The sequence below is a fragment of the Kwoniella pini genome, chromosome 3 (assembly GCF_000512605.2).
Source record: "Kwoniella pini CBS 10737 chromosome 3, complete sequence".
Lineage (NCBI taxonomy): Eukaryota > Fungi > Basidiomycota > Tremellomycetes > Tremellales > Cryptococcaceae > Kwoniella > Kwoniella pini.
Genome location: NC_091718.1, coordinates 1,563,304 through 1,590,962, shown reverse-complemented (window position 1 = coordinate 1,590,962; position 27,659 = coordinate 1,563,304). Strand labels below are relative to the sequence as shown.

General features: G+C 41.6%; 9 protein-coding genes and 1 non-coding gene across 10 annotated transcripts; 3 read left to right on the top strand and 7 right to left on the bottom strand.

The window, feature by feature from the left end:
• Positions 1 to 305: 305 nt before the first annotated feature.
• I206_102782 (uncharacterized protein) lies at positions 306 to 3,328 on the bottom strand (the record flags this gene model as incomplete). The annotated part of the gene is made up of 11 exons (XM_019154887.1): positions 306 to 564; positions 640 to 732; positions 792 to 939; positions 999 to 1,078; positions 1,129 to 1,514; positions 1,585 to 1,816; positions 1,875 to 2,028; positions 2,085 to 2,445; positions 2,498 to 2,602; positions 2,668 to 3,231; positions 3,287 to 3,328. 11 exons carry the CDS (start codon positions 3,326 to 3,328, stop codon positions 306 to 308), a joined length of 2,424 nt encoding a protein of 807 aa, XP_019012290.1.
• Positions 3,329 to 3,663: 335 nt separating this feature from the next.
• Positions 3,664 to 6,694, top strand: I206_102781 (uncharacterized protein; the record flags this gene model as incomplete). The annotated part of the gene is made up of 8 exons (XM_070202622.1): positions 3,664 to 3,798; positions 3,874 to 4,291; positions 4,421 to 4,608; positions 4,673 to 4,718; positions 4,851 to 5,063; positions 5,139 to 5,818; positions 5,875 to 5,986; positions 6,060 to 6,694. 8 exons carry the CDS (start codon positions 3,664 to 3,666, stop codon positions 6,692 to 6,694), a joined length of 2,427 nt encoding a protein of 808 aa, XP_070058723.1.
• A 629-nt stretch (positions 6,695 to 7,323) lies between these two features.
• I206_102780 (uncharacterized protein) lies at positions 7,324 to 8,871 on the bottom strand (the record flags this gene model as incomplete). The annotated part of the gene is made up of 7 exons (XM_019154885.1): positions 7,324 to 7,356; positions 7,433 to 7,592; positions 7,683 to 7,903; positions 7,969 to 8,081; positions 8,159 to 8,371; positions 8,444 to 8,563; positions 8,706 to 8,871. The coding sequence occupies 7 exons, from the start codon at positions 8,869 to 8,871 to the stop codon at positions 7,324 to 7,326; spliced, it is 1,026 nt and encodes a 341-aa protein (XP_019012288.1).
• A 578-nt stretch (positions 8,872 to 9,449) lies between these two features.
• On the bottom strand, positions 9,450 to 12,941 carry I206_102779 (urease; the record flags this gene model as incomplete). Its single annotated transcript, XM_019154884.1, has 13 exons — positions 9,450 to 9,547; positions 9,617 to 9,724; positions 9,777 to 10,042; positions 10,242 to 10,531; positions 10,588 to 10,720; positions 10,792 to 10,874; positions 10,957 to 11,247; positions 11,310 to 11,501; positions 11,578 to 11,687; positions 11,771 to 11,888; positions 11,986 to 12,485; positions 12,556 to 12,850; positions 12,918 to 12,941. 13 exons carry the CDS (start codon positions 12,939 to 12,941, stop codon positions 9,450 to 9,452), a joined length of 2,508 nt encoding a protein of 835 aa, XP_019012287.1.
• Positions 12,942 to 14,514: 1,573 nt separating this feature from the next.
• I206_102778 (uncharacterized protein) lies at positions 14,515 to 15,917 on the bottom strand (the record flags this gene model as incomplete). The annotated part of the gene is made up of 3 exons (XM_019154883.1): positions 14,515 to 15,510; positions 15,579 to 15,666; positions 15,730 to 15,917. The coding sequence occupies 3 exons, from the start codon at positions 15,915 to 15,917 to the stop codon at positions 14,515 to 14,517; spliced, it is 1,272 nt and encodes a 423-aa protein (XP_019012286.1).
• A 545-nt stretch (positions 15,918 to 16,462) lies between these two features.
• I206_102777 (uncharacterized protein) lies at positions 16,463 to 17,339 on the top strand (the record flags this gene model as incomplete). Its single annotated transcript, XM_019154882.2, has 5 exons — positions 16,463 to 16,499; positions 16,555 to 16,607; positions 16,676 to 16,747; positions 16,827 to 16,976; positions 17,286 to 17,339. The coding sequence occupies 5 exons, from the start codon at positions 16,463 to 16,465 to the stop codon at positions 17,337 to 17,339; spliced, it is 366 nt and encodes a 121-aa protein (XP_019012285.2).
• A 403-nt stretch (positions 17,340 to 17,742) lies between these two features.
• Positions 17,743 to 18,547, bottom strand: I206_102776 (uncharacterized protein; the record flags this gene model as incomplete). Its single annotated transcript, XM_019154881.1, has 3 exons — positions 17,743 to 17,956; positions 18,047 to 18,155; positions 18,280 to 18,547. The coding sequence occupies 3 exons, from the start codon at positions 18,545 to 18,547 to the stop codon at positions 17,743 to 17,745; spliced, it is 591 nt and encodes a 196-aa protein (XP_019012284.1).
• A 681-nt stretch (positions 18,548 to 19,228) lies between these two features.
• I206_102775 lies at positions 19,229 to 19,343 on the bottom strand. The gene has a single exon (XR_002021926.2). It is a non-coding gene; the product is annotated as a 5S ribosomal RNA (ribosomal RNA).
• A 612-nt stretch (positions 19,344 to 19,955) lies between these two features.
• Positions 19,956 to 21,705, top strand: I206_102774 (uncharacterized protein; the record flags this gene model as incomplete). The annotated part of the gene is made up of 10 exons (XM_019154880.1): positions 19,956 to 19,994; positions 20,060 to 20,117; positions 20,193 to 20,301; positions 20,376 to 20,438; positions 20,507 to 20,609; positions 20,678 to 20,881; positions 20,985 to 21,146; positions 21,225 to 21,294; positions 21,377 to 21,449; positions 21,528 to 21,705. The coding sequence occupies 10 exons, from the start codon at positions 19,956 to 19,958 to the stop codon at positions 21,703 to 21,705; spliced, it is 1,059 nt and encodes a 352-aa protein (XP_019012283.1).
• Positions 21,706 to 22,112: 407 nt separating this feature from the next.
• Positions 22,113 to 27,472, bottom strand: I206_102773 (uncharacterized protein; the record flags this gene model as incomplete). Its single annotated transcript, XM_019154879.1, has 3 exons — positions 22,113 to 25,809; positions 25,889 to 26,814; positions 27,125 to 27,472. The coding sequence occupies 3 exons, from the start codon at positions 27,470 to 27,472 to the stop codon at positions 22,113 to 22,115; spliced, it is 4,971 nt and encodes a 1,656-aa protein (XP_019012282.1).
• Positions 27,473 to 27,659: the final 187 nt, after the last annotated feature.

Genomic DNA, 27,659 nt, shown 5'->3' with positions numbered 1-27,659 from the left:
CACAACGTTAAACCTTTGTTTTGCTTTCTCTTACGTAAGCTTGAAATACTCTTTAAACGCCCACCAGAGAGTTATTCTTTTGACGGGGACTTTGAAAAGCCATTCAGTATATAGCTTGGCGGGGCTCGGTTCGGAGCTCACCCCGCGGCATAACGGCAATACCAAGCGAAAACTTTCAGTACGCGTACGCTTAAATTGATCAAATGCAATTGTCAGGAGCCGATGAATACTGGTCGAACATTAGAAGAAAAGCGCCAATTCATTAGCCATACAGAAAAATCATTTGCACAAAATTTGTTATACATTCACGACACATGATCTACTGTTATAGGGATATCAGACCAAATTTTGACTATCCATTTAGTTCTGACACCTTCGAAAGATGAAGGGACTAATATATATATCCCTTTGTTTAATTTGATCTTACCCGTGGACACTCCGCTTATTGTATCGTTATATGGTCCAGTGGTTGATACTTGTTCGCCCAATTCGCCGCCTGTACCACGCTGGAAGATTGTGAGATTTAATGGTACTGCGGATGTCGTCGGCAAGAAGAGTCGAGATCTGAACATCCACATGAGCTCACCTCTAAGCTGGGAAGCAGGATAAATCGCAGAATCAAAGGGACAATACACTTACAATATCGTACCAGCGGTAGGCAAAATGACTTCTATCTTGGGATTGTTTGTATATCGTCCGGAGCTGGGCCTACCTCCTGCTGTATTCTCATTCCTGTAATTTATTTCTTACTCAGTTTTGGACATTATAGTAGTAGAGTAGAGGCTACTTACCATGCCCCATTGACAATTCTACTATACATCCCCGCTCCTTCCGCTGGTATAGGTGTAATACCAATGGGTCCCGTAGATTCGAAGGATAGTGTATATGAGCCAGTATCATTCGGCTCGAATGAAGACACGATCAACGTATATGTCCCAGCTGATCAGAATAGAACGGATTAAAACGACTTCTGGACATCACGTATTCCGAGTACTGACCTTCAAGTTGGGGTACCTCGCTATAAGCAATTCCATGTGAATACGAGCCAGTATCGGCAATGACCATATCCTCTCCGATACTACCATTCCACCAATCGTTAGTAACAGCTTGGAAAAGGTCTTAACTTACTCCGATACAAGCTCTCCTTTGCCCCAAAGCAATTTGACATTCCAAGCCCTTTCCTTTTCCCCTTGTAGAGTAATTCGTCCTACGATCTTCGCTCCTTTCGATGGTTGCTGGAATGTCACTCTGTATTGTGGATTGAGTATGTGGCTTGAATGTCCTGGATGTCCACCTGCAGTTCTACTATTTAGAGATCCAGAGACCACTTGTGAGAAAGGCAATCTTTGACTTATTCGTTCGAGACTTATCGATGTTCCGGTGGAAGCATACGCGTTGAGCGTGAATCCTGTTTGATAGTTTCCTCTATCTCGTGCCGAAATGACCAGCAATGATGCGGTTGACCGACGAAGGGAATATCGCACAAGAACGTGCATGTCATTAGCGTACGGACTCTGTAGATAATACTTGAGGTCAGCTCAATTCCTTTCAATGACGACGGAGGAAGACATAAATCTGACACACAGTTTGGTCGGCCCTTTCAGGTCTTATCAGCTTCTTGGTTGCATTATGCCCATGCTCCTCAAAGACATGCAACGCAATATCGTCCAGCGGTCTATCCTTACTTGTGATATGTTGGGAAAGCAGAATCCATATCTCCTGGTCTCCTGATGTGCTTGCGATGCTCAACCGATATTGTGGATTCGCCGTTACCACTGATCCAGTGTTGTAATTCGTATTAGGTTTTGCCCATGTCCTGCCAGAATGTCGTGTCAGCGATTTTGCACAACGTATTCTGAACACGACGGACGTACCAATGCCTTGTAGCGGCATTCGGCATTAGATTTGGCTTCCAATTCATGTGTAACGCTTGAATATTTGAACATATGCTATCCCATGACATGGTAAATAGAGTTGATCCAGGATCGAATACATCTACGAATCTCTCATTCCCTTCTTCCCGTAAGGCTACATTGACAAGTGGTCAGCTATATTAAGGGCGTTTATTCGAATGTCCAGCTTACCAACAATGCCATAAGCATGTAATTTAACTAATCCATCCGACACATGTTCCCCTGTACCAAGACTGAGCATGACTTCCCCTTTTCTCCAACTTTCATATATCCTTTTCCATTCTTTCTCCCTCTGAAATCCATCTTTGAAGCTCTTTCTTTCCGGTATCCAGCCTGTGTACGCGTATATATCCGGAGCAGGATTACTGCCTTTCAGAGAGTATCCACCGAATACCTTGAAATACCCTTTCAAGGCCAGGGGAACCCAAGGTACACCCAGTCCTGAAGGAGAGTCGAGGGTGCCGAGAGGATGACAAGTAGTGTATAACGGCTGCATATCCGCGGTATGCGGTAATAATGCATCAAATACCACCTAAAACTACGTTAGCCGTATCATATTTTCCGCTAGAATTCAGTTGACTCACTTTCCGCCAAGCACCATTGAGCAAAAGCTTCAACACATGTTTACCATTGTTTGATCTTTTAGCTTTCCCAAATTCATCTTGGGGATACAGGTTATCTATCTTTGACTACGAAAGTCGTAATTCAGCATCTATTCTGACTTTTTTGTGGTCACAACTAAGCTCTGACTTACGCTTGATCCAAATTGTCTATCATGCTCCAAATTGACTCCAATAGCAGCTACAACCGAACAATCCGATACAGGACCTTGCTTAAGTATCCAATTGTCTCCTTGATTATCCCAATTCTCAGCTGGGACTTCTCGCCATATTGGATTATGGCGAATTTGCTCATCTGCTAATTCAGGTTGTCTAATCTCAGTATACCTTTCATCCTCAAACTCCCTACTGCCAGGTTCACCGTTCCATAAAGGTACATCGATACCATTAACTTTTGATCCTCTTCGAAGAATAGCAGCTTCTTCCCCTTCATCTCCAATTTCAACTTTTCCGACTTGACCACCTAAACTTTCTATGCGGGATTTGATCTTTTCTGCCCTCTCCAGTACTAAACGCCATTTTCTTTTTATATTTGTTATATCATGATCTGGAACCAGGTTGGACGCTATGAGATGTGAATATATCTCAGCAGCTGAGATATAGGCAGGGAAGGCTTTTTGAAGTGTGGGTACAGGTGAGACAAGAGGTGATAAGGAGGATAATGAGGATTCAATTTGTATTGCTTTGTTCGCTTGATCCTTTTAGATATAGTTCATCAGCTTCACCTAGTTGAGCAGGTGATAGTCAGCTCACGGTAGCTTGCTTGAGGCCTTGCTCATAAGTCTTGAACGACATCTATGAGACTCATGCCTCTTACACAGTGTACTCCTTCGACAAGCAGAAGAATTAATAGAGCTGTGGTCCGATATGACAAAATCAATATCGATATAATCATCAATAAGTGATCCGGCAAATACAGCCGTGAAAATGCGGGGTACGAGAACACGTGGGTTTCGACGCGGGGTCAGAGAGATAAAGTTATACGCTTAGACCTCCTTGCTTCTTGATGAAAGTTGATAATGTTGATCATCAAATATGAATTTGTAATTGAGTCAAAGTCAACACAAATAATAAGATCAGCGACACTCAGACATACCTTTCATCAAGGTTTGGATCAGTCGCTCATCAGTATGTCTCTGATCTCGACATTAGCGCCAATCTCGCGGACAAGTTGGAGTCGAATTGGTCATTCTGGATGTCTAGGAAGAGGACGAGGGCGTAATCAGAGAAATATATATAATCTCACGAGAGGCAAACAAGTTTGGGTAAGTCCATCGTTCTTTTGAAGATATCAACTACCTGATACTTCGTTGATTCGAATCACTATGTCTCTCTCTCAGGGTAATCGACTTATCTTGTCTGAAGAAGTACAACATGCTTTGGAAACTCTTAAACCTATTGTAGCTTTGGAGAGTGCTATCATAACCCACGGAATGCCGTATCCAGCAAACTTATCGACTGCAACCTCACTTGAGAGTATCATTCGCTCGAAAGGCGCTATACCAGCTACTGTAGCTTTGATCAACGGTAAAATTCATGTGGGTCTGACGGAAAGTGAATTACTTCAACTTTCCGATACGGACTCGAAGATATCCAAGAGCGCCGTCAAAGTTTCTAAAAGGGATCTTGGACCTGCAATTAGTTTAAAAAGATCTGGAGGAACTACAGTAGCTGGTACAATGTACATTGCCGAAAGTCTTGGAATCAAAGTCTTCGTCACTGGTGGAATAGGAGGAGTTCATAGAGGTGCGGAAAATAGTAAGTCCTGATTTATTCAGATTCGTGACCCCATACATCCATCTTTCTTTCCCAACCAGCCCTCATGTATGTACATGAAAGGACATATGAGATACGACAGTTTGAGCTGACGAGAGGCATGTCTCTTAGGTATGGACATATCTGCAGACCTTCTGGAACTCGGTCGAACACCTATGGCAGTCTTTTGCGCAGGAGCGAAATCAATACTGGATATTCCGCGAACGTTGGAAGTACTGGAGACACAGGGAGTATGCGTCGCTTCCTATGGTGAACAGCAAGATTTCCCGGCTTTCTATACCCCGTCTTCAGGATGTCAAGTAAGCTCTAAATTTATATGAAAATTGACGTTGAGCTGACGAGAGTATGGGTTTGCTTATTTAGAGTCCATGGAGGGTCGGGGATGCCGACGCAGCTGCGAGACTGATATGTGAGTAAGCCCTTCGTTGCAGTCGGCAGCGCAAAGCTGTTTCCTCCAGATCACATTTCGATTTCTTCGCTATCTACCACCCCATCGGGGATCTGACCTTTGCTCACTTTGACAATTTTTAACTTGAACCAGATACTCAACTCACCTTGCCTACGAAGCTCGCTACTCTCATCGGTGTTCCCATACCGTCTGAGCACGCTCAATCGGGTGCGGAAGTACAAAAATCGGTTGAACAGGCAGTACGTGAGAGTGTTCAGCAAGGCATCGATAAAAGGGGAAAAGAGGTCACACCTTGGCTCCTGAAGCGGGTTGGTGAATTGACAGGAGGAAAAGCACTTGGTCTGAGTGAGTGATGCAACGAATGCGATTAGATCATACATCCGCAGTGCAGGTGCTGATGATGTCTGGCTGCGTATTTAGACGTCAACTTGATCGAAAACAATGCTCGTATAGGTGCGGAAGTAGCTGTAAAGTTATCCGAATTATATCGATTAGAAGGTGAATCTGGTGAAAAGGGAAATGCATTGAATTACCTGTACTCTCCGCCCACCTCTCACATTGCTCGCGAATGCACTAAAGACAGCTTGCCCATCGCATCAATACCGACCAGGTCCAACTTGACTCCTACAAAATCCAATATCTTACTTCCTCCTGAAGTATTGGTATTCGGTTCAGCGGCAATTGATCTCACTTCGACATCACCACTTCCTCTTGTACCTCGAACGACTACACCTGGCACCGTATTCGTCTCTCCCGGGGGAGTAGGCAGAAATATAGCTGAAGCTGCTCAAAACCTTCTGCCCCCATTCTCTGTCCAACTAGTATCCTCTTTCGGAATCAACTCGACATCGAACCCGAATTATCATTCCTCCCAAAAAGGTAAATTGCTACCATCGGAAGTCCAAGGCGGTGGGGAGGAACCTGATGCTTTTGGAAAATTGTTGATGCTCGAGCTGGCTGCTGCTGGACTACGAACTGATGGATTGATAGGCAAAGATGGCAGATCAACAGCTGTATGCAGTTTGACGCTGGAGGAAAATGGTGATCTCGTAGCTGGAGTTGCTGATATGGGGATCGTGGAGACTATAAAGTCATCCAAGGTAGGCCTCTGAATTTTCCATATCGTGGGATTCGCTGACGTGAGTTTTCGATGTAGGTAGAAGAAATTATTCAAAGTCGACTACCCAGGCTGGTGGTGCTGGATTGTAATATTACTGAAGAGGTTATCAGAACCATCCTTACAGTGTGTCAGGCATTGAATATACCTAGTAGGTGTAGCAAGTTCCTTAAGCCTACAATGATGTTTTAAACGCAAATAGCTCATCCTACATCGTTTTATAGCAATGTGCGATCCTACATCCCTTCCAAAGGTTCCAAGACTTTCTTCTACCTTGAAATCACTTCTTCCTTCTTCACCTAAAGATCCTAGACCTCTTACCCATCTTTCACCTAATATATTAGAACTTGATGATTTATATCAAAAAATTGTAATTGATAACTCATCGGAAGATTTTGAAATGATTCAATGGGAATTTATAAATTCCTTGAATCTTGATTCAACTTGGAGAAACATGATAGATAATTTTACTCAAAAAAATGAAAGGAATTGGATTAAAGAACAAGGAATAATACCTAAAATGATAAAACTTTTACCTTTTATTCAATCTTTTTGGTTAAAAATATCTTCACAAGGTTTAATTCATTTTGAAATTTCTAATAATATTAATTCTTTTAAAGAAAATAGTATTTCATATAAACTTGAAGGTATACATAAAGGAAAATCATTAATTTTAACACATTATAATTCACCTCAAATTGAACAAAATGAAATTGTTAGTACGACTGGAGCAGGTGATACACTTGTTGGAGGGTTAGTAGCTGGATTAATAAAAAATGAAGAACAAGAACATGAATGGGTAATGATAGCTTTGGAAAAGGTTAAGAAGAGTTTACAATCTCGTAGAGCTGTAGGATAGGGTACTAACGTCTTGATGGTTGACATAATCAGAAGTATAAGAAGATTTAGAGAGTAGTTGGGCTTCTGATAGATGTCAAAATATTGCTTAAACTTGCTGTATAGTATTCCAAGAAGGGGGAACGTGCTATATTAGAATATGATTTTAGAATGTGATTTTGAATGAGATGTGGAACAGAAATTGAACTAGGATACTATTATATTCTCTTAACAATTCATAAACTGGTAACCTGAGGACCTTTATATAGAGACAATATACCATATCATAATATATCACACATCATACGAATAATTCTGTTGTAAAGTACTTATTATGCCATATCATATTATACCATCATGCGTAGCGTGAGGATTAGGGACGTGAATACCCTTGTTGTACATCACGTTCTCACCCCAGAAAGTATCATTCTTTGATTCCATCTCACTGCATCCCAAGTACAGAACCCCAGTGCACCATCATATACAGAACCTCAGTGTAACGGCCGAGGTTGCCCTTCATCGGTCGTAAAAGGATGCTACATCGAGAAACATCATATCACACATATCAGATATACATGCGTATCATCCTTCTTTCATCCTGCCTTACACTGCCCTTTCAGTCTGTGTAAGCCTACAAAGCTCATGTCCTACTTATGACGCATCTTCAGCATCACTTTCTTCAATCTAAATTATAAATCACATCATAGTATTTAGCTAGAAGTCGAATAACATAGAATGAACAGGTCAAAATAGTACTTACATCACTCTCGTTGGCTAATCTAGGTTTTGTTTGATCCCTTGGATTATGAGTGTTACCTGTTGCACTAATTCTTCTTGCTGGATTGGCAGGGAAAAGTTCAGGTAAAGACGATACGTCCTTTTGAATAGGTTTGAAGCCGTTTTCGGCACCAATGGCGGATCTTTAAAAACAACTACGATATCAGCTATCTATGAATAATCTTACCCTTGGCAACGGGGAACCCTAATATCAACAGCGGGAATTGACATACCTAGTCCAGAATAACAAAGCTTGTAAAACACCTGGATTTTCTGCATTATACTCCAAGATAGGTGAAGTCCAACCATGAGTTCGATCTTCATTGAAATAACCGAAAGTCCATCTTTGCCAATCTGTTAGAATGTAATATTGACAATTAAGTCGCTTAGCAGCTTTATAGGATCTTGACCAATACCAAGATGCCTTTGATCTGATATTATATTTGTAGGGTCCCTAAAACAAGCCGGTAAGCTTCATTCAATGATATTATGAGTTGAATCCTTAGGATCCGAACTCACAGTAACAATGTATTCTTTCCAATCTGCTGAAGTGAATGCAGAAGAATTGATAGTTCTAACCACTAATTTAACATCATCGGATCCTCCCTTTGTCAAAAGGAATTCACCGGATCCTGTGACAAGGCCAACATTTCATCAGATTCTCTCGGCCAGAAGCAAAACATGAAGCGAATGTGGAAATTGAACCTACCCAGGGGCGATTTGCTGTATTTGAAAGTCCAAGGTTTGGTTTTATAATCAGGTTTTAGGGGTTTTGATTCACCAGATCCGTCAACTCCTCCATCAGACTCGTAACCTGCTCTATCAAGTGCTTGAGCATCAGTAACGAATTTGAAGTCTTCAGGATCAGAGTCGAGTGCAGTCAAAACTGATGAAGTCGCTAAAAGTGGGATAGACGAGAGCGCTAAAGTAGGCCAAAGGTCAATCATGTCAACTTCTGATCGAGAATTGAGAGAAATTCCAATCGCGGACTCACCTTTTTGTAGATCACTTGGTGTCTTAAGTGGATTAGGAATTGTGTTCAAAGCAGCAACAAATTTGGGGTATTTGTAGTGCGGATGAGGTGTGATCGGCTCGGATGGAAGGGTTTTAAAATCTGATTAAGCCGCAATTTAATATTAGTATAGGTCCAGGTTGGGATTACACATCCAATATACAAGGTAGGAAGGGATGACGATAGGATGACGTGTATGCGAGTCTGAGAAGGCGGTCTTGAACATCAAAATAGGACGACTCACACTTAGTTACCTCATCATCGAAATTCTCAATCACTTGAACACCCTTCAAATCCCCTTCGAATTCAGCTCTTGCACCTGTACCACCTGTTCCGGGTGGATATTGTTCCCTCAAATGAGGTAAAGATTTAGAGAGGTATTTGTTCAAGTCTAAAGGTGGTTGAGGCATTTTGACTAGTCTTATATATGTCTAAGAATAATGATGAAAAGAATTTAAAGCTAATGAAGCTTGTATTTATAGGATGTTGTGGGGTTGAATATGATGACGATCAAATCGTTCGGATGCCCCGTTTCACTCCGGTTAATCATCCCACCGGGACTCCACATTACCATCTCATATATTTCCTTCCGAACGCTTCCGATTACCTCCGATCCACCTTCACCTGTAAACAGCGACTCGTCTGTGACTTACAATCACAATTATTTTGGACATATATATGAGATACATACACATATGAAGAAATAAAATAGTTGAAATCAGGTATTGCACTTATGCGGCAAATCTTTCACCACTTATCCTCCCAGATGATGAGATACCTTCTAGAAAAAGCGAAGTGCAAGCGAACACACTGAAAATACATTCTTGCGTTCAGCGTAAAATCTTGCTCCTAGGCACAACAATGATTGCCCAGGGACGTGTTCAATACTTTTGTACAGCTATGCATCGCGATATTATATACAACTGATTCTCATTCAAGCCCGTCTGCGCTCCTCTTAAAGTCGAGTCATATGGATGATACCTAACGCTTAGTACACGAAGTGTTTCCTTGTCAATGCTAAATGCGTTGCTGGAGGTGCATCGCACAATACGCCATCTGCCATGACTTCGTATGTTTCCGGATCAACTAGTACGAGTACGCAAAATCAATATCAGCCAATACGCCATGGGTTGTTCAATCCAAAGTTCTACTTACCGCTCATTTTGGGTTTATAATTATTCAATTTCATATCTTTCTTTCCAATCTTTCTACAATTCTTCACAGGTTCCGCTCTTTTCTTGATACCATACTTTTCGACCGTACCTGTAATTCTCATTAGAATGGACACCTTAAGTATAGGTATTGTGGGACTTACCATTATCTACACTAGCTTGACTGACCCATACAATAGAACATCTAGGTGCCACATCAGGTTGACAACCCCACATTGGTCTTCCGTAGACAGGTTGAACAGTCGGTATAGAAGCATTAGCATCTCCCATCTGTGCCCAAGCGATTACTCCTCCTTTTATGACCGTTTCAGGTTTCGCACCAAAGGTTTCAGGTTTCCATATCACTAAATCGGCCAGTTTGCCCACTTCTACTGATCCTATAAGATGGGACATTCCGTGTGTGATAGCGCTGCAAACGTGTTAAGATTGTCAGCTTGATGGCAGGGTGAGAAGTAAAAAGGCGAAAATTGTTTAACTTTGTCGGAAGAGGGGAGTTGCCAGAAGAGTCGGGGGCGAGATTAATGTGTGATCGAAAAGGATATTTTGGCGAGGTTTGGTAGCCACTTCGTTATACAATCTGATTCATACCCAACAGATCAAGAACTTACGGGTTGATGGTATACTTCGCAATATATCTCTTAACCCTTTCATTATCTCTTAATTCTGCATCTCCTTCTAATGCTCCACGGACCTCTTTCATTTTGGCTGCTGTTCTCCATGTCCTAGCTATGACTTCTCCGATTCGACCCATAGCTTGTGAATCACTGGAGATCATAGATATAGCTCCGTTATCCTGTAAGACATCTTCTGCTGCTACTGTCTCAGCTCTGATTCTAGAATCGGCGAAAGCGATGTCTTCAGGTATTGACTTGTCGAGATGGTGACACACCATTAACATCTAGTGCAAATTGACATCAGCATACTGGTCCAAGTAAGCGAGATCAGGTTACTCACATCAAGATGTTCGTCCAAAGTATTCATCGCATATGGTCTAGTAGGATTCGTAGAACTTGGCAAAACGTTCTCTTGTTCCACTACGACGATGATGTCTGGGGCGTGTCCACCTCCAGCTCCTTCTGTGTGATACCTTGATAAGACCCATATGTATATAAGCTAACGATACTGGTGGTATACTAACTCAAGCAAAGCGAAGCTTACGTGTGTATAGTCCTTCCTTTGATAGCTGCCAAAGTGCTCTCCACGTAGCCACTCTCATTCAGCGTATCTGTATGAATGTTGACCTGAATCACGCCCATCAGTGTATGTTTCCCTCTTTGTAAAGGTTTGTCTTTGATTGAACGTAGCAGGCAGGTTTTCACTCACTTGTACATCGTAATCGTCTCCCACAATCAAAGCCCGATCGATACATTCTGGTGTTGATCCCCAATCTTCATGTAACTTCAGCCCACAAGCACCAGCTTCAACTATGTCTTTCAAACCTTTGGTTCCAGCATCGTTTCCTTTACCGGTGAAGCCGAAATTGAGCGGGATAGTATCGGTAGCGTGCATCATAGTTTCCATGTAAAATTTACTGGATGTGCAAGTTGTCGCTTTAGTTCCATCTGCAGGACCAGTTCCGCCCCCAATCAATGTTGTTATACCCGATGCTAGAGCCTTTCGCAAACACGATTTAGCTTTCCGCCATAGCCATTAAGCGAATACGAGAAGATACTCACCTCTGACCAGAGCTGAGTGCAAATGTAATGCACATGAGCATCCAACGCTCCAGCAGTGACGATCAATTTTTCGCCGGCAATCGCTTCTGTACTTGAACCGAAGATCATTCCAGGGGTAACATTGTCCATAGTATCGGGGTTTCCAGCTTTTCCAATTCCAACGATGTTACCATTCTTCACACCTATATCCGCCTGTTTGTAAGTCATGATCAGCTTAATGCATATCTAGGTACCTGACCGAGATGTCACCTGAGGGATCCCGACTGACTTTGTAGATACCCGTCCAATCGATAATCAGAGCATTCGTAATCAACAAATCTAGGACTTCTTCGTCTGATCTGTTGGAAGCTTGACCTTGCCCGTCACGAAGGACTTTACCTATAGCAATCCGTTCATCTTGAGCTGTATTCCATTTTTGGTAATGTAGCAGTTGAAAAATATGAAGAATCGACCGAACTAACCTCCGCCAAATTTACATTCCTCGCCATATATAGTATAATCTTTCTCGACTTCCACCCAAAGATCTGTATCCGCCAACTGTACTTTGTCACCTGTAGTCGGACCAAACATGGAAGCATACTGCATCATTTTTCATACGAGGTCAGCTCTGACGAACGAACGTACCGAGCAATGTGAGGTCAAAGGCAAACATGTGAATCCCATTGTTTACACTCACCACTTCTCTATCCATTTCAATGATCTTTCCCTCTTTGACTTCCTGTTGTCGCTTGTTTCCGAAATTACCCTCTTTTACCAATTCCTCCAATCTAGCTTTTCGTTCTTCATCATTAGTGATATCTAAAACACCAGAACTTATAGCACTTCCACCTAACAATCTTTTATGTCCACCAAATTCTACCATATTCACTGTCTTCTTTTCCCCAGGTTCGAATCTTACGGCTGTTCCAGCAGGTATATTTAATCTATATCCAAATGATAATACTCTATCAAATACTAAAGCTGGATTTGTTTCAAGGAAAATATAATGAGATCCAACTTGAATAGGTCTATCACCAATATTTTTAACTTCTAACATTATTTTCTTCTTATCCACATTTAAAGTTAATTTAGATTTCAAACATATGACTGAACCTGCTAGATATTTTGATTGTTCAGGAAGGGGGAAAAGGTCGTCTGATGGGGTAGGAAGAAATGACCCATATAATGCATTAAACACTATGACAAACAAACAAACAACCCAACAATCAATTCAGTCAAAGTTGAGATGAAAAAGAAGATAACTTACAATTCCCATCATCTGAACAAATTGGATCATGTACAGTGACTAGAAAACTACCATCATGAAAAGTACCTTCAACTTGAATATCATGTATACTTTCTCCTACACCAACCATAACATGTCTTCTACCTAACACCTTTTTACCCAGATCCATAAGCTCTGCGACAGAATGATTTCCATCTCGTATAAATTCATGTAATTGTGATGATATCAATGCTATTGTTTCTGCTCGATTTAATGCAAGACCTCTTGCGAGTCTTCTTTGAGCTAAAAATCCTAAATTTGATAAAATCAGTTTATCCTATATATAACTCAAGCCATCAGTACTTAGACTATTGAGAGAGTATTGAGAGATTATGCTGACTCACCTGCTCTCTAGGTAAGAGATGCATTGTATATGCTGTTCTTTCCTCCTTGAAGCGAAGATCTTATAAGCCGGTTTCGAATACTTTATTGTTTTTTCTCTGCAAGATATTATGATTGTAGTGGTGCCGTTGCCAGAGATATCAGGTAGACACCGCTGGTGACGACTTTGCTTGCAGAATAAGGGGGACAGGAAAGCGAGAGTATATCGTTGAGAGACAACCAAATTATCAGGAAGCATGAAATAAGTGCAGCTGACTCTTCGTTTTACCTTTGTTACGACTAATCAGAAGCTACAATTAATAAGGCACACAGCGTTTACGCACTACTACTAAGTTACTCGTCTAACATTATTATTATTTTTCCCATTCCTTATCTTTAACGCGCTCAAGTCGGATCATTTGGTTCCGGTGATAAGGATCATCCTCTCTATGCATGCCGATAGCCAGAAGCTGTATAACCAAAGTACAATTACCTCTATCACTTAAACTATGTCGAGAATCATGCCTGAGTTCTTCTTAAGATACTGGAGTCCTTCATCACCTTGCCATCTTTTTTGAACTCCGCCAATCCTCTTTACTAGAGGTGAATATACCTTCATCCTGTGTTTGACATACCCAAGAACGCTCGTCTAACAGCATCCTCCCTCCGGTGTTGGTGAAGATATACTAGAGGTATGTATACCTTCTTCAATTTCTCACACAACTCGCTCGGTCTGGTTTATCAATTCCTCGTCAGCTTCGATCAACACGATTCCTCTTTCGAAAAAATGTCATTTTATCTCTTTATCGTTTCTTACAAGCTCACTCAGCTCCAACAGTGCCAGATATACTTCCAATTCTTGAGTCGGATCTACTAAGGTGCGATTCTTCAAAGCGGAAAGGCCAGAGTCAACAGTCCAGAGATATTGGTCTTTGACGGTATCGAACGGACCATAAAAGTATGGTAGTTCATTCATGTTTGGTTATCTCTTGATCAGTGGTCTAAACAGTAATTTCCGAGCCAAAGTCATGATTTGAGATGATTGAGAAAGTCAGACTGTCAATTTTATGGAATCTGACGGTCTCCATCATTATGAACCGCTTGTCGATATTCTTGATATGAATTTTCGCCTGTTCACTTATGTGTTTCTTATGTGATAAAAAAGGGGAGAAAGCTGTCCAAGGTCCACCTATAATGTAAGTCTGATAATATATATCAGTTGTGGATGGAATTCAATGTGAAATTACAAATCAATGTCATTTGAACCTTCATTAAGTGAATTGTGGTTCTTTGCCTTGCAATTACGTTTACTATCGTCTGGCTTGGTCCAAGGAATTCGGTGTTGCTACACCGCCTTTATAGAGTGCTTGACAAGTCGCAACTTCACTTTGGACATTTGAAAGGAGTGCTTGATCATTTTCAGAACGTATACCAGCTTTACGAGAGGAACAAGATCATATCAAACTCGGAGAACAGAATTTATCGAATGAATGCAAGTGAATAATTGGATAATATGGACATATGTATATTTTAAAGCCTCCAATCAATGTCCGTGAGCCTCTCCCATGCCGTTCGTACGATCTCATGTGCCTTTCCGCCCTCAAGCGACAAGTACACCTCCTATAGGAACATACTAGCTCCAAGAGCTACAATTCCAATTGTCAAACCCATCAAATCACCTCTAGCTACGCTCTTGCCAGCACCTGACTTGCTTGATGAAGAAGCAGAAGCGGCCGATCCACTTGCAGAAGCACTTTTTGATCCACTGGCCGTTCGACTTGCACTTGCACTTGCACTTCCTGATGCAGCTGATGCACTGGCTGATGCAGATCCGGATGCAGCGGCTGAGGTTGTCGAGTTGGAAGATCCGGTAGAACCTCCAGTAAGTGAATAACTGAGTTTTTCCCAAGATCCACCTGAAGATACAGTGTAGTCTCCATTGACAGGGTTGGCGTAGTAGTAGATGGCTCCGGAAGTGTCAATTTGGACTAAATCATATGGTGATGCAGCATATGAGGCGGTTTTATCTTGAGAAGTGGGTGCAGCGATAGTCTGAGTAGAGTTGATCAAATCAACCGCAAATGGTGCGTCACTTGTAACGGAATAATCACCAAGATCGGTCCAATGGGTAGCGATATAAGTGTTTGAGAAATCGTTAGGTACGAAAACCATAGAATAAGGAACACTATCCGATTCTGTTGGGATGGAGATCGCTTGACCTGCTGTATCGGGGAATTGAGATGAACCGTTAAAAGCTTGAGCGGTAGGTTGGAAATATGCGTAATGGACTACGAATAAATTGGCTGATCCAGCTGCAGTATTAGGTACACCGAAATAGAAGATATGGTTGGCAGCTTGAGTTGCGGTTACGCTATATCCATCAACAGAAAAAGAAGGATTCTCAACTGCTTCCCATGCTAAAGCGCTTGACTGAGCAGAATTGGTCACACTCGACATATCAAGTTGATATAATCCAGAAGAGGTGGTGAGGGTGTAAATTACGTTGGTATCGTGATCGAGAACTGAGGATGATCGGGAGTTACCCAAGTCAGATGGTGCACCGGAAGTAGTTTGGGTGGACCAAGAATCGGAAGCGAAGTTGTACACGTAGATTTTCTAAAAATATCGCGATCAGACAGGTCTATTACAGGCCAATAGGATCCTTGATACGAGATTGAACTCACGCTCAAATCACTACTGTCGCCACCAACAACGTATAGAGCATTGTTTGTTTGAGAAAGGATACATTGAGAGTTGGTACCTGTCCAAGGTCTATGAAGTCATGATAAGCAAACATGTTTTGCGCGAAATCCGAGGATATTGAGAAATACTCACGGTCTACCCGATGTACTGAGCGCTGATGCTTGCGGCTGAGCCCATGTAGTATTAGCACCAAGCTTTACATCTTCACTACCACCGAAAGCATACAGGTTCCAAGATGAGTCAAATTGGACACATGGTACTGCTGATACAGTTGCTGTGAGAGCGGAAAGAACAGAGATTAAAGCGAAAGTAGATACCATCTTGCTTGTGTTGCTATTGAAGAAGATTAAGGAGAGAAATAGAGTTGGTTTTGTTGATTAATCACTGATAAAAATGGTGTCGAGATGATGGAACGCGATGAAGAGTATGGAAGGGATGATAGGATGAAAGGATGTTTTATTTGTTTGTAAAGATGAAATTGAAAATTGGACTGAAGCTTGTCAATAAGGTAAACAAATATGTGTATTAATAGCTGTTGCTGTGCATTTAAGAAATCAAGACACTCACTCACCATTCACCCTTATTTTGGACGCGTTTCACATCTCCCGGTGATCGACCATTTTTCCCATAACTGGGGCTCCAAGCATACGCATATAAATCTTTATTCCCGTAATCACCGACAGAGTGGCATTCAATTGCTGCTATTCGAGGATAACGCGTTGAAGGAGCATGGCAAAAGATGAGGAAAGCATTAACCTAATTATTGTTGATGATTTGAGCACAAAGCTGAAATTATCAACATATATTGATAGCTATTCGCATTTCTACTATTGTTCAACTCGCCATTACAACAATACAAAACAAGATGTCTGATCCAACTGCCATTGCTCAACAATTCACTCGTATGTTGAGAATTACTCATGGCTAGTGGAGTGCTGATCGATGAATATTATTTAGAATTTTATTACCAACAATTCGATACCAATCGAAATGGTCTTGGTTCGCTTTACGTACGTCCTTTCGTCAGAGCATGAATTGAGTCTCTGATATGAGCTAAAATATTGCTATCACCCTGTAGCGAGACACCTCTATGCTCACTTGGGAAAACACTCAAATCCAAGGATCAACAGCTATTACCGAGAAACTCGTAGTGAGTCTATGAATATCTATCAGTTGGAGTTTGCTTCTCCAGAATTACATGCTTATTTTATTCCACTCTTTGTCTTAAGAACCTCCCATTCGAAAAAGTATCACATAAAATCGTTACAATTGATGCTCAACCTTCTTCCCCTTCTACCGCTTCACTTATCGTTTTGGTCACTGGTCAATTATTAGTTGATGATGGTACCAACCCATTACAATTCACTCAAGTCTTCCACGTGAGTTCTCATTACTTGTTTTCCTATGAATGTGTCATCATGGTCCGGGAATTATAGACATTTGGAAGATTTGATGTTTCTAGAAATGCAACATGGAAGAATGGAAATGAAAATGGGGAAAACGCAAGAAGAAATTATGCAATACACCATCAATTGTGAACTTCGGGAGGAGATGTGTGGGATCCAAATAACGGAGAACAACCTCTTGCGGAAAGTTAATCCATCGGATGATGGAGAATGGATTTTGAGGACTCTACATGATCGAATCTTGTGAAGAAGGTAGATTACTGACTTTACGCCATTTCATAGTTGATGCCAGAAGGTGGAAGTTATTTTGTCTTCAACGATGTCTTCAGACTGTGAGTTTGGATGTGTCCAACTTATATTTATAGTTGAGTAACTAATCAATGCATCTTACCAGCAACTACGGATAAATCTTTCTCCCGTATACGAGTCCTCGAGATTGGCGTAGCACATGATGGATAAATGAGGATGAGTATATGTGTTAGAATGGATATATAATGAATGTAGACGAGCTGGTGTCAGGAGAGATGCGTCGCCTTGTTGACATGTTGGATGATTACGATTTTTCAAATGCATGATATTTTACATATGGGACATTTCAATGTATGACAAGTCGGTAATTACAATTGAACCAATGAGAGCGAGGCTGTCAGCATCTTCTCACTATCTCGTCTCCTCAATACTTGTATGAAATCGCAATACCATTTGTTTGCGACTTCATTTGAAATGATATCGAATAATCTTATTCTCCATGTTTACCTTCAATTCTATCTTTTCTCCATTGTTCAACCCATTCGACTATCCTACTTACATTTTCTTCTGCTTCACCATCTTCATTTCCTTGTGATTGTAATTCAACTATTATTTCTTCATCATATGATTCTCTTGTTTCAGATAAACAAGTTTGCATTATTTCAGCAGTAACATTTTCCGTTATTTTATTTGTAGGGTAATTTCTATTTGAATAATGTGTGATAATCTCAGCTTTCAAATGAACAAATAGACATAGATATATACCAATTAATAAATATTGACTCTATACATACCTTGATGTTAAACGTTCATGTAATACTGAATTATCACATGTTAAAACAACTGCTAAATCTACCCATCTTTCAGGGAATAAAGAAGGATCATGATGATCTAGTATAAAACCTATTTAAATATGTAAAGAAAAAAAAATCAATTCTGAATTATCGTACTGAATTCTTCAAGAACTTCACAATTGAGACCAAGTGTAAATCATACAAATATAGTTAATAATGAAATTTGGACATACCAGTCTGACTTGGACCTTGTTCAGGATTAACAATATTTTCTAAATAATCTAATAATCTTTCTTCATCAATTATCCAAGATTTCCATTCTTCATCCCAACCTTCATGAAAACTTTGTTCTTTAACTATATCACCTATATTTAAATGTTTTAAAGGTGTATTACTTTCAATTAATTCTTGTGATAATAATGTTGAATGTAAAGTTTTACCTGTACCTGGTGTACCTGTTATAAGTATTATTGGAAATTGTCTAATATGATGAGTTGTCATTTTTTTAAATGTTGTTCTTCGACTTTCCGTCTTGAGTCTTTAAAAATTGTCGTTGATTTCAGTGTTGATGATGAATAGATTGATGAGAACATCGATAACCTTGAATTACTAACTTGCCATATATTGATTTTAACTTTTTATACGCTGAGAGGTGGAGGAGTAGCGGTGAATGCCGCTTATGAGAACGTAAACATTAGATAACGGGATCAGATCTGCTCGTTTGTTAGTCAACAGCTATCATTAGGCTTTTAGCATGCATGCAAGGGCAGAGCACTATTGCATATTTTCATCATTGCACCGTTGAGACCGCTGTTGAGGTTTTGAAGCTTGCTCATGCAGAAGGAGTCGACTCCGGGATGACGCGACAGATCTGCCATGCTGTCGTTAACCGTTACTATCAGGACGACTGGGGATTTATCTGTTATTAAGTCAAGGGGTTAAGCTGAGGTCTGGTCACAGACGTATAGCCAGTAGTGATGTTCAATATACTCGAGGCCGGCTTGACCATTGTATTAGCTCATGGTGTAGGAGTCACTGCAAACGAGATAGGATTCAATCATCGACCACTTTGACGAATCCCCCTCAGCATGTCATTACAGCGCCAGGAAACCCATTTGCACACTTGGTTAGTCCCCTTCTGTACCGTTTCGAAAGGTCGATCAGTCAGCCCCTTGTGCAAAAAACTACAGCACCCGGGATTCCCAAGTGGTCCCCCACCTTGGTACTAACCGAGCGATATCCAACTTAACTGCGGGGAGCAGACGGGACCCGGTGCTTTCTGGATTCTATGGCCGTAGATGAAAGAAATCATCACCTAAATGTCATTATATATCTAAGTTTCATTGAAGATGAAGTCAAAGCAGGTTAGGGGCTTTGATGGTACCTTTCATTGTGTGTTTAATATGCGGGAGGTTCATTTCCCGAGTGCCTGCGCACGGATCGCTGATCGTCCAAAAGTACCGAGCTTAAACCCAAACTGTACTATCATAATAAACTTATATTGGAGAGAGATATCGTGTATATATATCTGTGGAATTGTTTTTCAGGCTTAAAATTGAATTTGTATGAAAGTTTTCATTCATAGGTTTTATAAAATAAACGTCTTGTGCGGTTTGATCGTTTTCGGAATTCTCTGTGCCTTAAAAAGCCAAAAATCGCGTAAAGCTGTGATGTTGATGTGAACATGACGATTTGAATCATTCCCGTGTCTTATTTCGGAAACAGCACCGAATGGATTCGCACTGCACACTACGGTTAGGTCAGACTATCTTGTGTGAAATATCCATGTATAAGATAGACTCAAACCGATATCCATTCTCCCTCTCTACTCGATTACTTCTTTTTGGCCTCGAATATACGTTGAGGTGGTGATTATCGAGTAGGAAGTGAACCAGGATCTCACGCTATCATGTCGCCGAAAGCAGAACAGCATTCCCGCTTAGCCGTTGTGAGTATTCTGTCTCTCAATCATCCGCGATGACACGATACTTATTGGGCTCATGGGCTGGGTAGTTGGGCACAGTCGCTTTTTACATGGTCGTAGCTATAAGTATGACACTTTTAAATAAATGTAAGCTGATATCTCATCAATGGGCTTTGGTTCGTTCTTCTCCAAGATATATTGACCTTATGTATTGATTTTCAGCCGTACTGAGCTCAACACCTATGCCTGTGTTTCTTTTGCTTTGTCAATCTGCTGTTGCTGTCGTTTTATTGAGCTTGGAAAACATGTTTGGGCCGTACAAGACTCCCAAGTAAGTCATCTGTATACCGTCGGATCTGCAGGATGTGATTCCCTCAATACTAACAATCCGACTATCTCAAATAGGTTTGAAAAGCCAATAGCGAAGGATTTGATACCTTTGGTATTAGTGAATGTTTTAGGTTTAATGTAAGTCTCTACACACATTTTTCTTATCTTCATATAGCTTAGCTAAACTTGATACTTTTGAAAAACAGATTCAATAACGCATGTTTACAATATGTCGATGCATCTTTTCATCAAGTTGCAAGAGGTTTAGTTCTTCCATTCACAATTATAGTAACTGTAATAGTACTTCGAGTGAGTAATTATCTTAATACAGTCTTTTTATTCTGATTAAAAGAAAAACCTATTCTTTTCATATATAGCAATATCCCTCTCCCTTAGCTTTAACAGCAGCTTTAATTGTAACATTTGGTTTCTTTTCTGGAATTTTATTTGATCCAAATCACGCTTCATCAGCCGCTTCAGCTGCTGTTGCAGGTAATCATACTTCATCTTTGGGAATCATGTTTGGTGCAATGTCAAGTGTTTCTTCAGCTTGTCATGCAGTTTTAATAAAGCGTGGATTGGTGAGTTTATCATTATTCTCCCTTTTTGGAATTCCATTAATTCCATACATGACGTCTTATTGAATTTTTTTCTGATATCAATGACTATATTTGATTCTTTAAGGCGTCAGTATCAAATTCACCAATTTCATTATCATATTATAATAATATTTTATCAACATTAGTTTTAATACCAATATTCATATTTTCCGGTGAATTACCAAATGCTATTAAATTATTATCTAATGGAGGTGCAACTCAATTCTTTTGGGGTTCAGCAATTACCGTGAGTTAATTTTATAATTATTTTAATTTTTGGTTATTCTATAATTGTGAAATTATTTTAATTCATTTTTTCATTAAGGGATTTTTCGGTTTTTTAATTTCTTTAGCAAGTTTCATATCTATTAAAGTTACATCACCAGTAACACATAGTAAGTTATTATTAACCACAAAATTGATTCATCATTTTCTTAAAAGATAAAATCTAATAAGTACTTTATTTGAATTGTTTAGTGATTTCTTCAGCTACTAGAGGTGTATTACAAACGATATTAGCAGTTTACATATTTGGTGATATCATGTCAAGGTGAGTTTCAAAACTTCTCACTAAAAGTATCGTTATATCTGAGTAGAATTAATCAATAATTCATGTCAATCTTTTCAGAGGTCGTATAATATCAATTTTCTTGATAATTACAGGATCAGTTTTATACGTTTATGCTAAAACTGAAGATTCCAAAAAATCCAAAAATGAAAATGATGTTCATACTCAAGTTCCAGCTAATCCGAAATCTTTAGAAAGGGGAGATGTATTATTCAGTACAGATGAAAAGAATAGTTGAAATGAGTAATGTATTGTCATTTAAATCATTTTAGATTTGAGGGTTGTTATTCAAGTGAACAATTATGACATTCCTGGATGTATCAATAAACCTATCAGAAATTGAATTTGCGTATACACTGGCTGCTTTCAGGTCATATGATGCAATTGTGAAAGCAATGCTTTTACTTTTTGATTCCAGCGTTAAAACTGAGGTGTAGTCATGAATCTGATAAAACTTAATGCATTTGTCTCTGAAATGCTATTGAGTATCAATGAAAGAACAAGATGATATAATAAATGCTGGGTTATACAACCAATAACACGAACCGTAAATCCGAAGATGATAACAACACTATGCTAGAGAGAAAAGACATGAATCAAATACATCCCCCTTCCGCATGCTTTGTGCCGCCGCCTCTTGTGAACCTATGCACCTGAAGTTTCTAATCTAGGTTTCTTATTCTCTTGTTGTTCCATACTTCCTCCACTAGCTGATGATCCTGCGGCAGTACCACCGATGATGATAGGGTTTGTGCTTGATCCGACAGTTGAATGGTTTGGTGAACCATCCTCCAATTTCCTCTTCAGGCCCGCAGCAGCCGGCGTTGTACCAGAATCTACGCTTGTGGGTGCCGGTGCCGGTGTCGCTGATGGTGCTGAGGAAAGCTTAGGGATCGTAGATGCCGCGGTTGCAGTTGTAACGGGTTTCGGTGTGGCCGCAGAAGTTGGTGTAGGCATTGAAGTGTTTGGTACTGCCGATTTGGGCAAGGAGGCAGCGTTGGCTCCAGATGCGCTCGTAGTGCCAACGACTGGTCTTGGTGCTGGTACGGTGGTTGACGGGCTTGTTCCAGGCTTGACCGCACCGTTTGCAGTACCGGCTCCCGCTGTGTTGGGCTTAGGCGGAACCTTCTTTGGAGGTAAAGGAGGAACAACACCAGTCGCCCAAATCCTTTCGGCTACTCTGAGATCTATATCTACACCTACGACTCTGATATACCTCAACAGGGCACTAGCATTAGGTCCAACGGTATTTACATCCCCTTTAGCATTAGCGACAGCGGCAATCATACCGATTACTTTGGTCAAGCTGGTTCCAGGTGGAGCAGGTCCAGGTATAGGTTTACCAGTTGCGCTATTCACTGCTGGTTTAGCACCTACAGGTGGTTTAGCAGTCGCAGCTGAAGTAGCGACAACAGGCTTATTAGCTGTCGAAGCGGTTGGAGGTACTGGCGGTCGTACGGCCGAAGTTGTTGTAGCAGTAGTCGAAGAAATGACACCAGGTCTGACCGTGGTAGTATTATTGACAGTCGTGCCATTCTTGACACCCCCGGGGGCTCCTGTACCAGTTTTAGCCTGAGCAGCTTTTGTAGCTTGCTGCTTATTCTTATTGATAACCCAAGCTGAAAGCACATCTACTGCACCAGCAGCTCCCAGTAACGTCAACTTGTCCATGATGTCCGATGTGAGGTGCCCGAAAGTCGATTGATCAAGTACCAGGGTCGTGCCGTCGCACACGAATGGAAGAGGATTGCCATTGGCGTCTGTTGTCGATATGACGGATTTCGCTCGCATGGCCGGTGTAATGGGTTGCATAACCACAACAATTTTAGCTTTGGGCTGTAAGATTCCTTTGGCGTTGGCTGACACTGGTGCGGGAGGTGCCGGCGGAGCAGCAGGTTGAGCAATAGGAATAGGTCGAGGTATTGGTCGAGGTGCTACAGGGATAGCACTACGTTGTATCATTTGAGGTGGATTTCGTGCGGCTTCAATAGCAGCTTCACGTTGTTTTTTCGCACGCTCTTCTGCTCGTATACGTTCTTTCTCCCGGCGAGATTCAGCATTTTTATCTTTACTTGCTGATTTCTGAGCGTCCCTCTTTTGCTTTTCCTCGAACAATGGTCCTTCCTCTGGATCGATAATCCATACTGAACCTTTCGATTCGGGATCGTCTTCAGGTATCCTGGGTACTTTCAAGAATGCTTTATTCAATGACAAGTTATGTCGGATCGAATTTTGCCAGCCTGAATCTACATTCAATCTGAACCATTCCCATTCCCCTGCTACCCAATTGCAAACTTCCCCTAACGTACCCCTACCACGAGGTAAGAATTGTAAGGATCGATGAATTATAGTGGCGAAAGTTTGAGTGGGCTTGAGAGGGGGTGGTCCGATAAATGGATTCCCGTCTAAACCGAGTAAAGGTCCAGGTGGCGGTCGTGGTCCAGCGCCTGAGGGTGGAATAGGTACATTGACTATAATATGACCTGGATGACCGGGAGTTTCGTTCAACTCTGTGCAGTAGAACGGAGGTAGAGGTACAGGTGATGGTGGAGCTGCAGGTGGAGTCGAAGCCGATCGATTCTGAGGGTGCATAGGATGCCCTGGCGGGAAAGGTCGGACCATTTGAGAAGGGTGAGGTTGGCCGTTAGGTCCCACAGGGTACTGTTGAGGGTGTGATGCATGTCCAGGTGGATAAATAGGATGAGATTGAGGCTGTCCAGACTGTCCAGGTTGCGGAGGACGAACGTAGTGCCCATTCGGTAATTGCGGCTGTCCCGGTGGACGGACACTTTGCATGGGTGGACGAGGCGGGATCGGCTGACCTGGCTGTACTTGACCTTGCTGTAGCGGTTGACCAGATTGAATGGGTTGGGTAGGTTGGCCAGGCAGCGTAGGACCAGGCACAGCAGGAGGGCGTATAGCAGGTGGCGGAGGACCTGTAGGTGGTGGCACACCAGAAGAAGTCGTACTAGGAGCTGAACCCAAAGCGGCGGCGAGTGTAGGCATGGGTTGAGTAGCCGGAATGGTCGAGGCAGGAACAAGAGGAGCGGGAGGCAAAGCAGCTGCCAAAGTCGGAGGCGGAGCAGGAGCAATGATCGTATCGGCCGATTTTGGGGTATCAGCTTTACCATCTGCAAGTTTGACTTCCCCATCAACTTTGGGTTTCTTCTTCTTCTTCTTCTTCTCTGGCACATCAGGCTTGACATCCTCAGCAGCATTACTACACTTCTCGCCTTCACCAGTTTTCGCCTTCTTTGGTTTCTTCGGTGGGACTGAAGTGCAATCTTTGTCCTTCTCTTTTTCATCCACGGTGGCGGCGATTGCATTGCCATCTTCGGTTTTGGGTGTCTGCTCATCTGGCTTAGGCTTCTTCTTCTTCTTCTTTTTCTTTGGTTCGTCCACCTTGACCCCGTTCTCAATGGACTTATCTTTACCCTCGTTGTCCTTCGCCTCCCCTGTATCCTTATCCTGACCTTTCTCCTGCTCAGCTGTCTCCGTATTCTTCGCGTCTTTGTCTTTATCTTTTTCAGCATCTTTGGTCAATTCCTTGTCTTTGTCTTTCTTCTTCTTGACCTTCTTTGGCGAGGTGGATTTCCCGTCTACATCTGTGATTGCTTTGGAATTCTCAGCAACGGAAGATTTCCTACTGTCCAACACTGTAGTGTCGACCGGCGGTAGTATCATATCAGAGGGAGCGATGGTGGTGGGCAGAGGTAAGTTCGCTTGAACGGCACTTGCAAGATTCGGCAGAATTGCCTGAGGAGGAGCAGGAGCAATCGGTTTAGGCTTCATGATAGCTGTGGCATTTGTAGTGGACGAAACAGAGTGTTTTTTGGGTTTCTTTTTCTTGTCATCCGGCTCACTAGCCACGGAAGATAATTCGGACTCATCTTCGCCTGGCACTAAACCACTTTTCGGAGCTTTTGTTTTCGATTTGACCTTTTTCGGTTTCTCTGTTGTGGTTGGACTAGGTTCCCATTCTTCACCGCTCTCATCCAATTCTTCCTCACTGTCATCGTCATCATCATCATCTGAACCCCATCCATTCCAACTTCCTTCGCCCACACCCTCGATCCCCAAGCCATACCCGTCTGCAGCTGCAAAGGCGTTGAAAGCTGGTGGCGCCCTTGCAGCCATTGAAGCAGCTGAGGATGGTCCAGGTCCAGGTTCCCCGTAAAACTCCTGATAACCGACTTCGCTTGCGGGCAGGTTGTATGGGTATGGTAAGTCCTCTGTGAGGTCAGGTGCACCATCAAGAGCGTAATGAGTGTATGTAGGAGATGAGATGGGAGAGGGAGGGAGAACGAATGAGAAAATCCGGGTAGCGATCTGAATTTGTGAGCTGTGTTTTATTGGCAGTGTCAGTGACATTCTTCACAGTACAATGCCAATTGCGTACGACAAAAATTGACAATACTGACCCTTGAGCAAGAGGTACGATAGATCCTTTGACAAAATACCTATCATCTACCCAAGCTCCATTTCTGCCGTAGATATCTAAGCAAAAATGACCCAAATCCGGTTTGTATTCTATCTTGGCGTGATTTCTCGAAACTGATTTGAGTGGTCCTAAATCTACATCAACATGTTCTACCGGTGCCGATGACTTTGCTGGGGGAGGTGGTGGTGGTGGTGGAGAACCGAAATCATCCAAATTCTCCAATTTGACTTGACTTAGATCAAGATCCATGGCGGAAAAGTCGTTCATGACTTGATTATGATCGACATCCATGACTTGCATATCTTCCTGACTGTGAACAGGTCTGTCACTGGTATCGCTGATGTGAGGTACAGCAAGTTCCGTGACCCCGACAGGTACAGATTCTAATGAATCAGACACTGATCCCTCCTCGAGTTTAACTAACAATCGTCCTTGGTTATCCGTTGGTGGTACTGATTGCGATAGTGATTGTCTAGATTCAGGTTCCGCACTTCTTTCGAGACTGGCAGCTTTGATTTGCTCGACTTTGACAGCCTCGGCTAGTTCTTCTAGAACTCCAAATTCACCCATATCTATATCTGGGTAATCTTCATCGTGCAAGAAGGAAAAATCCGGCGGCAGAGAGTGATCGATTATACCTTCGCTCTGAGCTCGAAGAGGAGCAGCAAATTCATCGTTGAGCAAATTTGTTGTTAGCGGAGCTGAGGATGGATGTGGAGGAGATTGAGGTGGAACGGAAAATGAAGTATGATGATGTAATGGTGGAGTTGGAAAATCGATAATTTGGGGTAATACGATATCCTCTATCTGCATCGGAGGCGAAGGTTGATTCGGATCTAATGGTGGATTGACAGGAACAGAGGGCGCTGTTATCGAAGGTGGTGGTAATGCTGCGCTATGCCGCTCCTATGAAGTTAAAAATATATCAGCTAACATTCATCGATGATAACGACTTTCTCCCTTTTCCACTTCTTCCCCTACGTGGATAACAGCATCCGGTGCCATTGATGATCCGTGTCTATCCTTATGTCCATCGCTTCGGTCCGCGTTCTTCTATGTCTTATCTTTCCCGTATTGACTGGACTTGTTAAGACACCCAATCTTTTTATTCCATCTCATGTCCTCATCCTACTACTCTTCTTCATTCTGAGTGGGAATGTTTTCTAGTCTGGACTATCCTACTTTCCACACATGATTCGACGAAATGTTAACTCACAACATTTCTACCAATCATAACAGCCAATGTTCTAACATAATATGAAAATCCAGTAACTTCATCTCCAAATTGTAATTTATAATAAGCAGGTTTAGGATCTGTTTTTGATTTATCTACTGGAAGAGATGCAAGAGAAGGTATAGGTGGAAACCATTGATTATTTCCTTGTCCTTGATTTTGTCCATAACCATTATTTGAAGATGGTCCAGCTAAGATTAAAGAATCTTGCCCTTGCCCTCCTAAAATATTTGAATCTCCTCCACCATTTAACATTGTTAAATTTCCTCCATAATTCATTTGATTTTGATAATTATCATTATTATTATTTAAAACATATTGTTCAGACATGAGTATACTCTTGAAAATACACTATGTCTGAAACTTCTCTTATATCTTCAATTATTCCAGCTTACTAATTGAGATATAGAATAAGATCAAATTTGTTGAAGATATAAAGAATTGATATCAAGTTTAAAACGTTTGAAGATAGGTGGACAATGATAGTATTTTGATTGTTTATTCGGATTTCACTTAT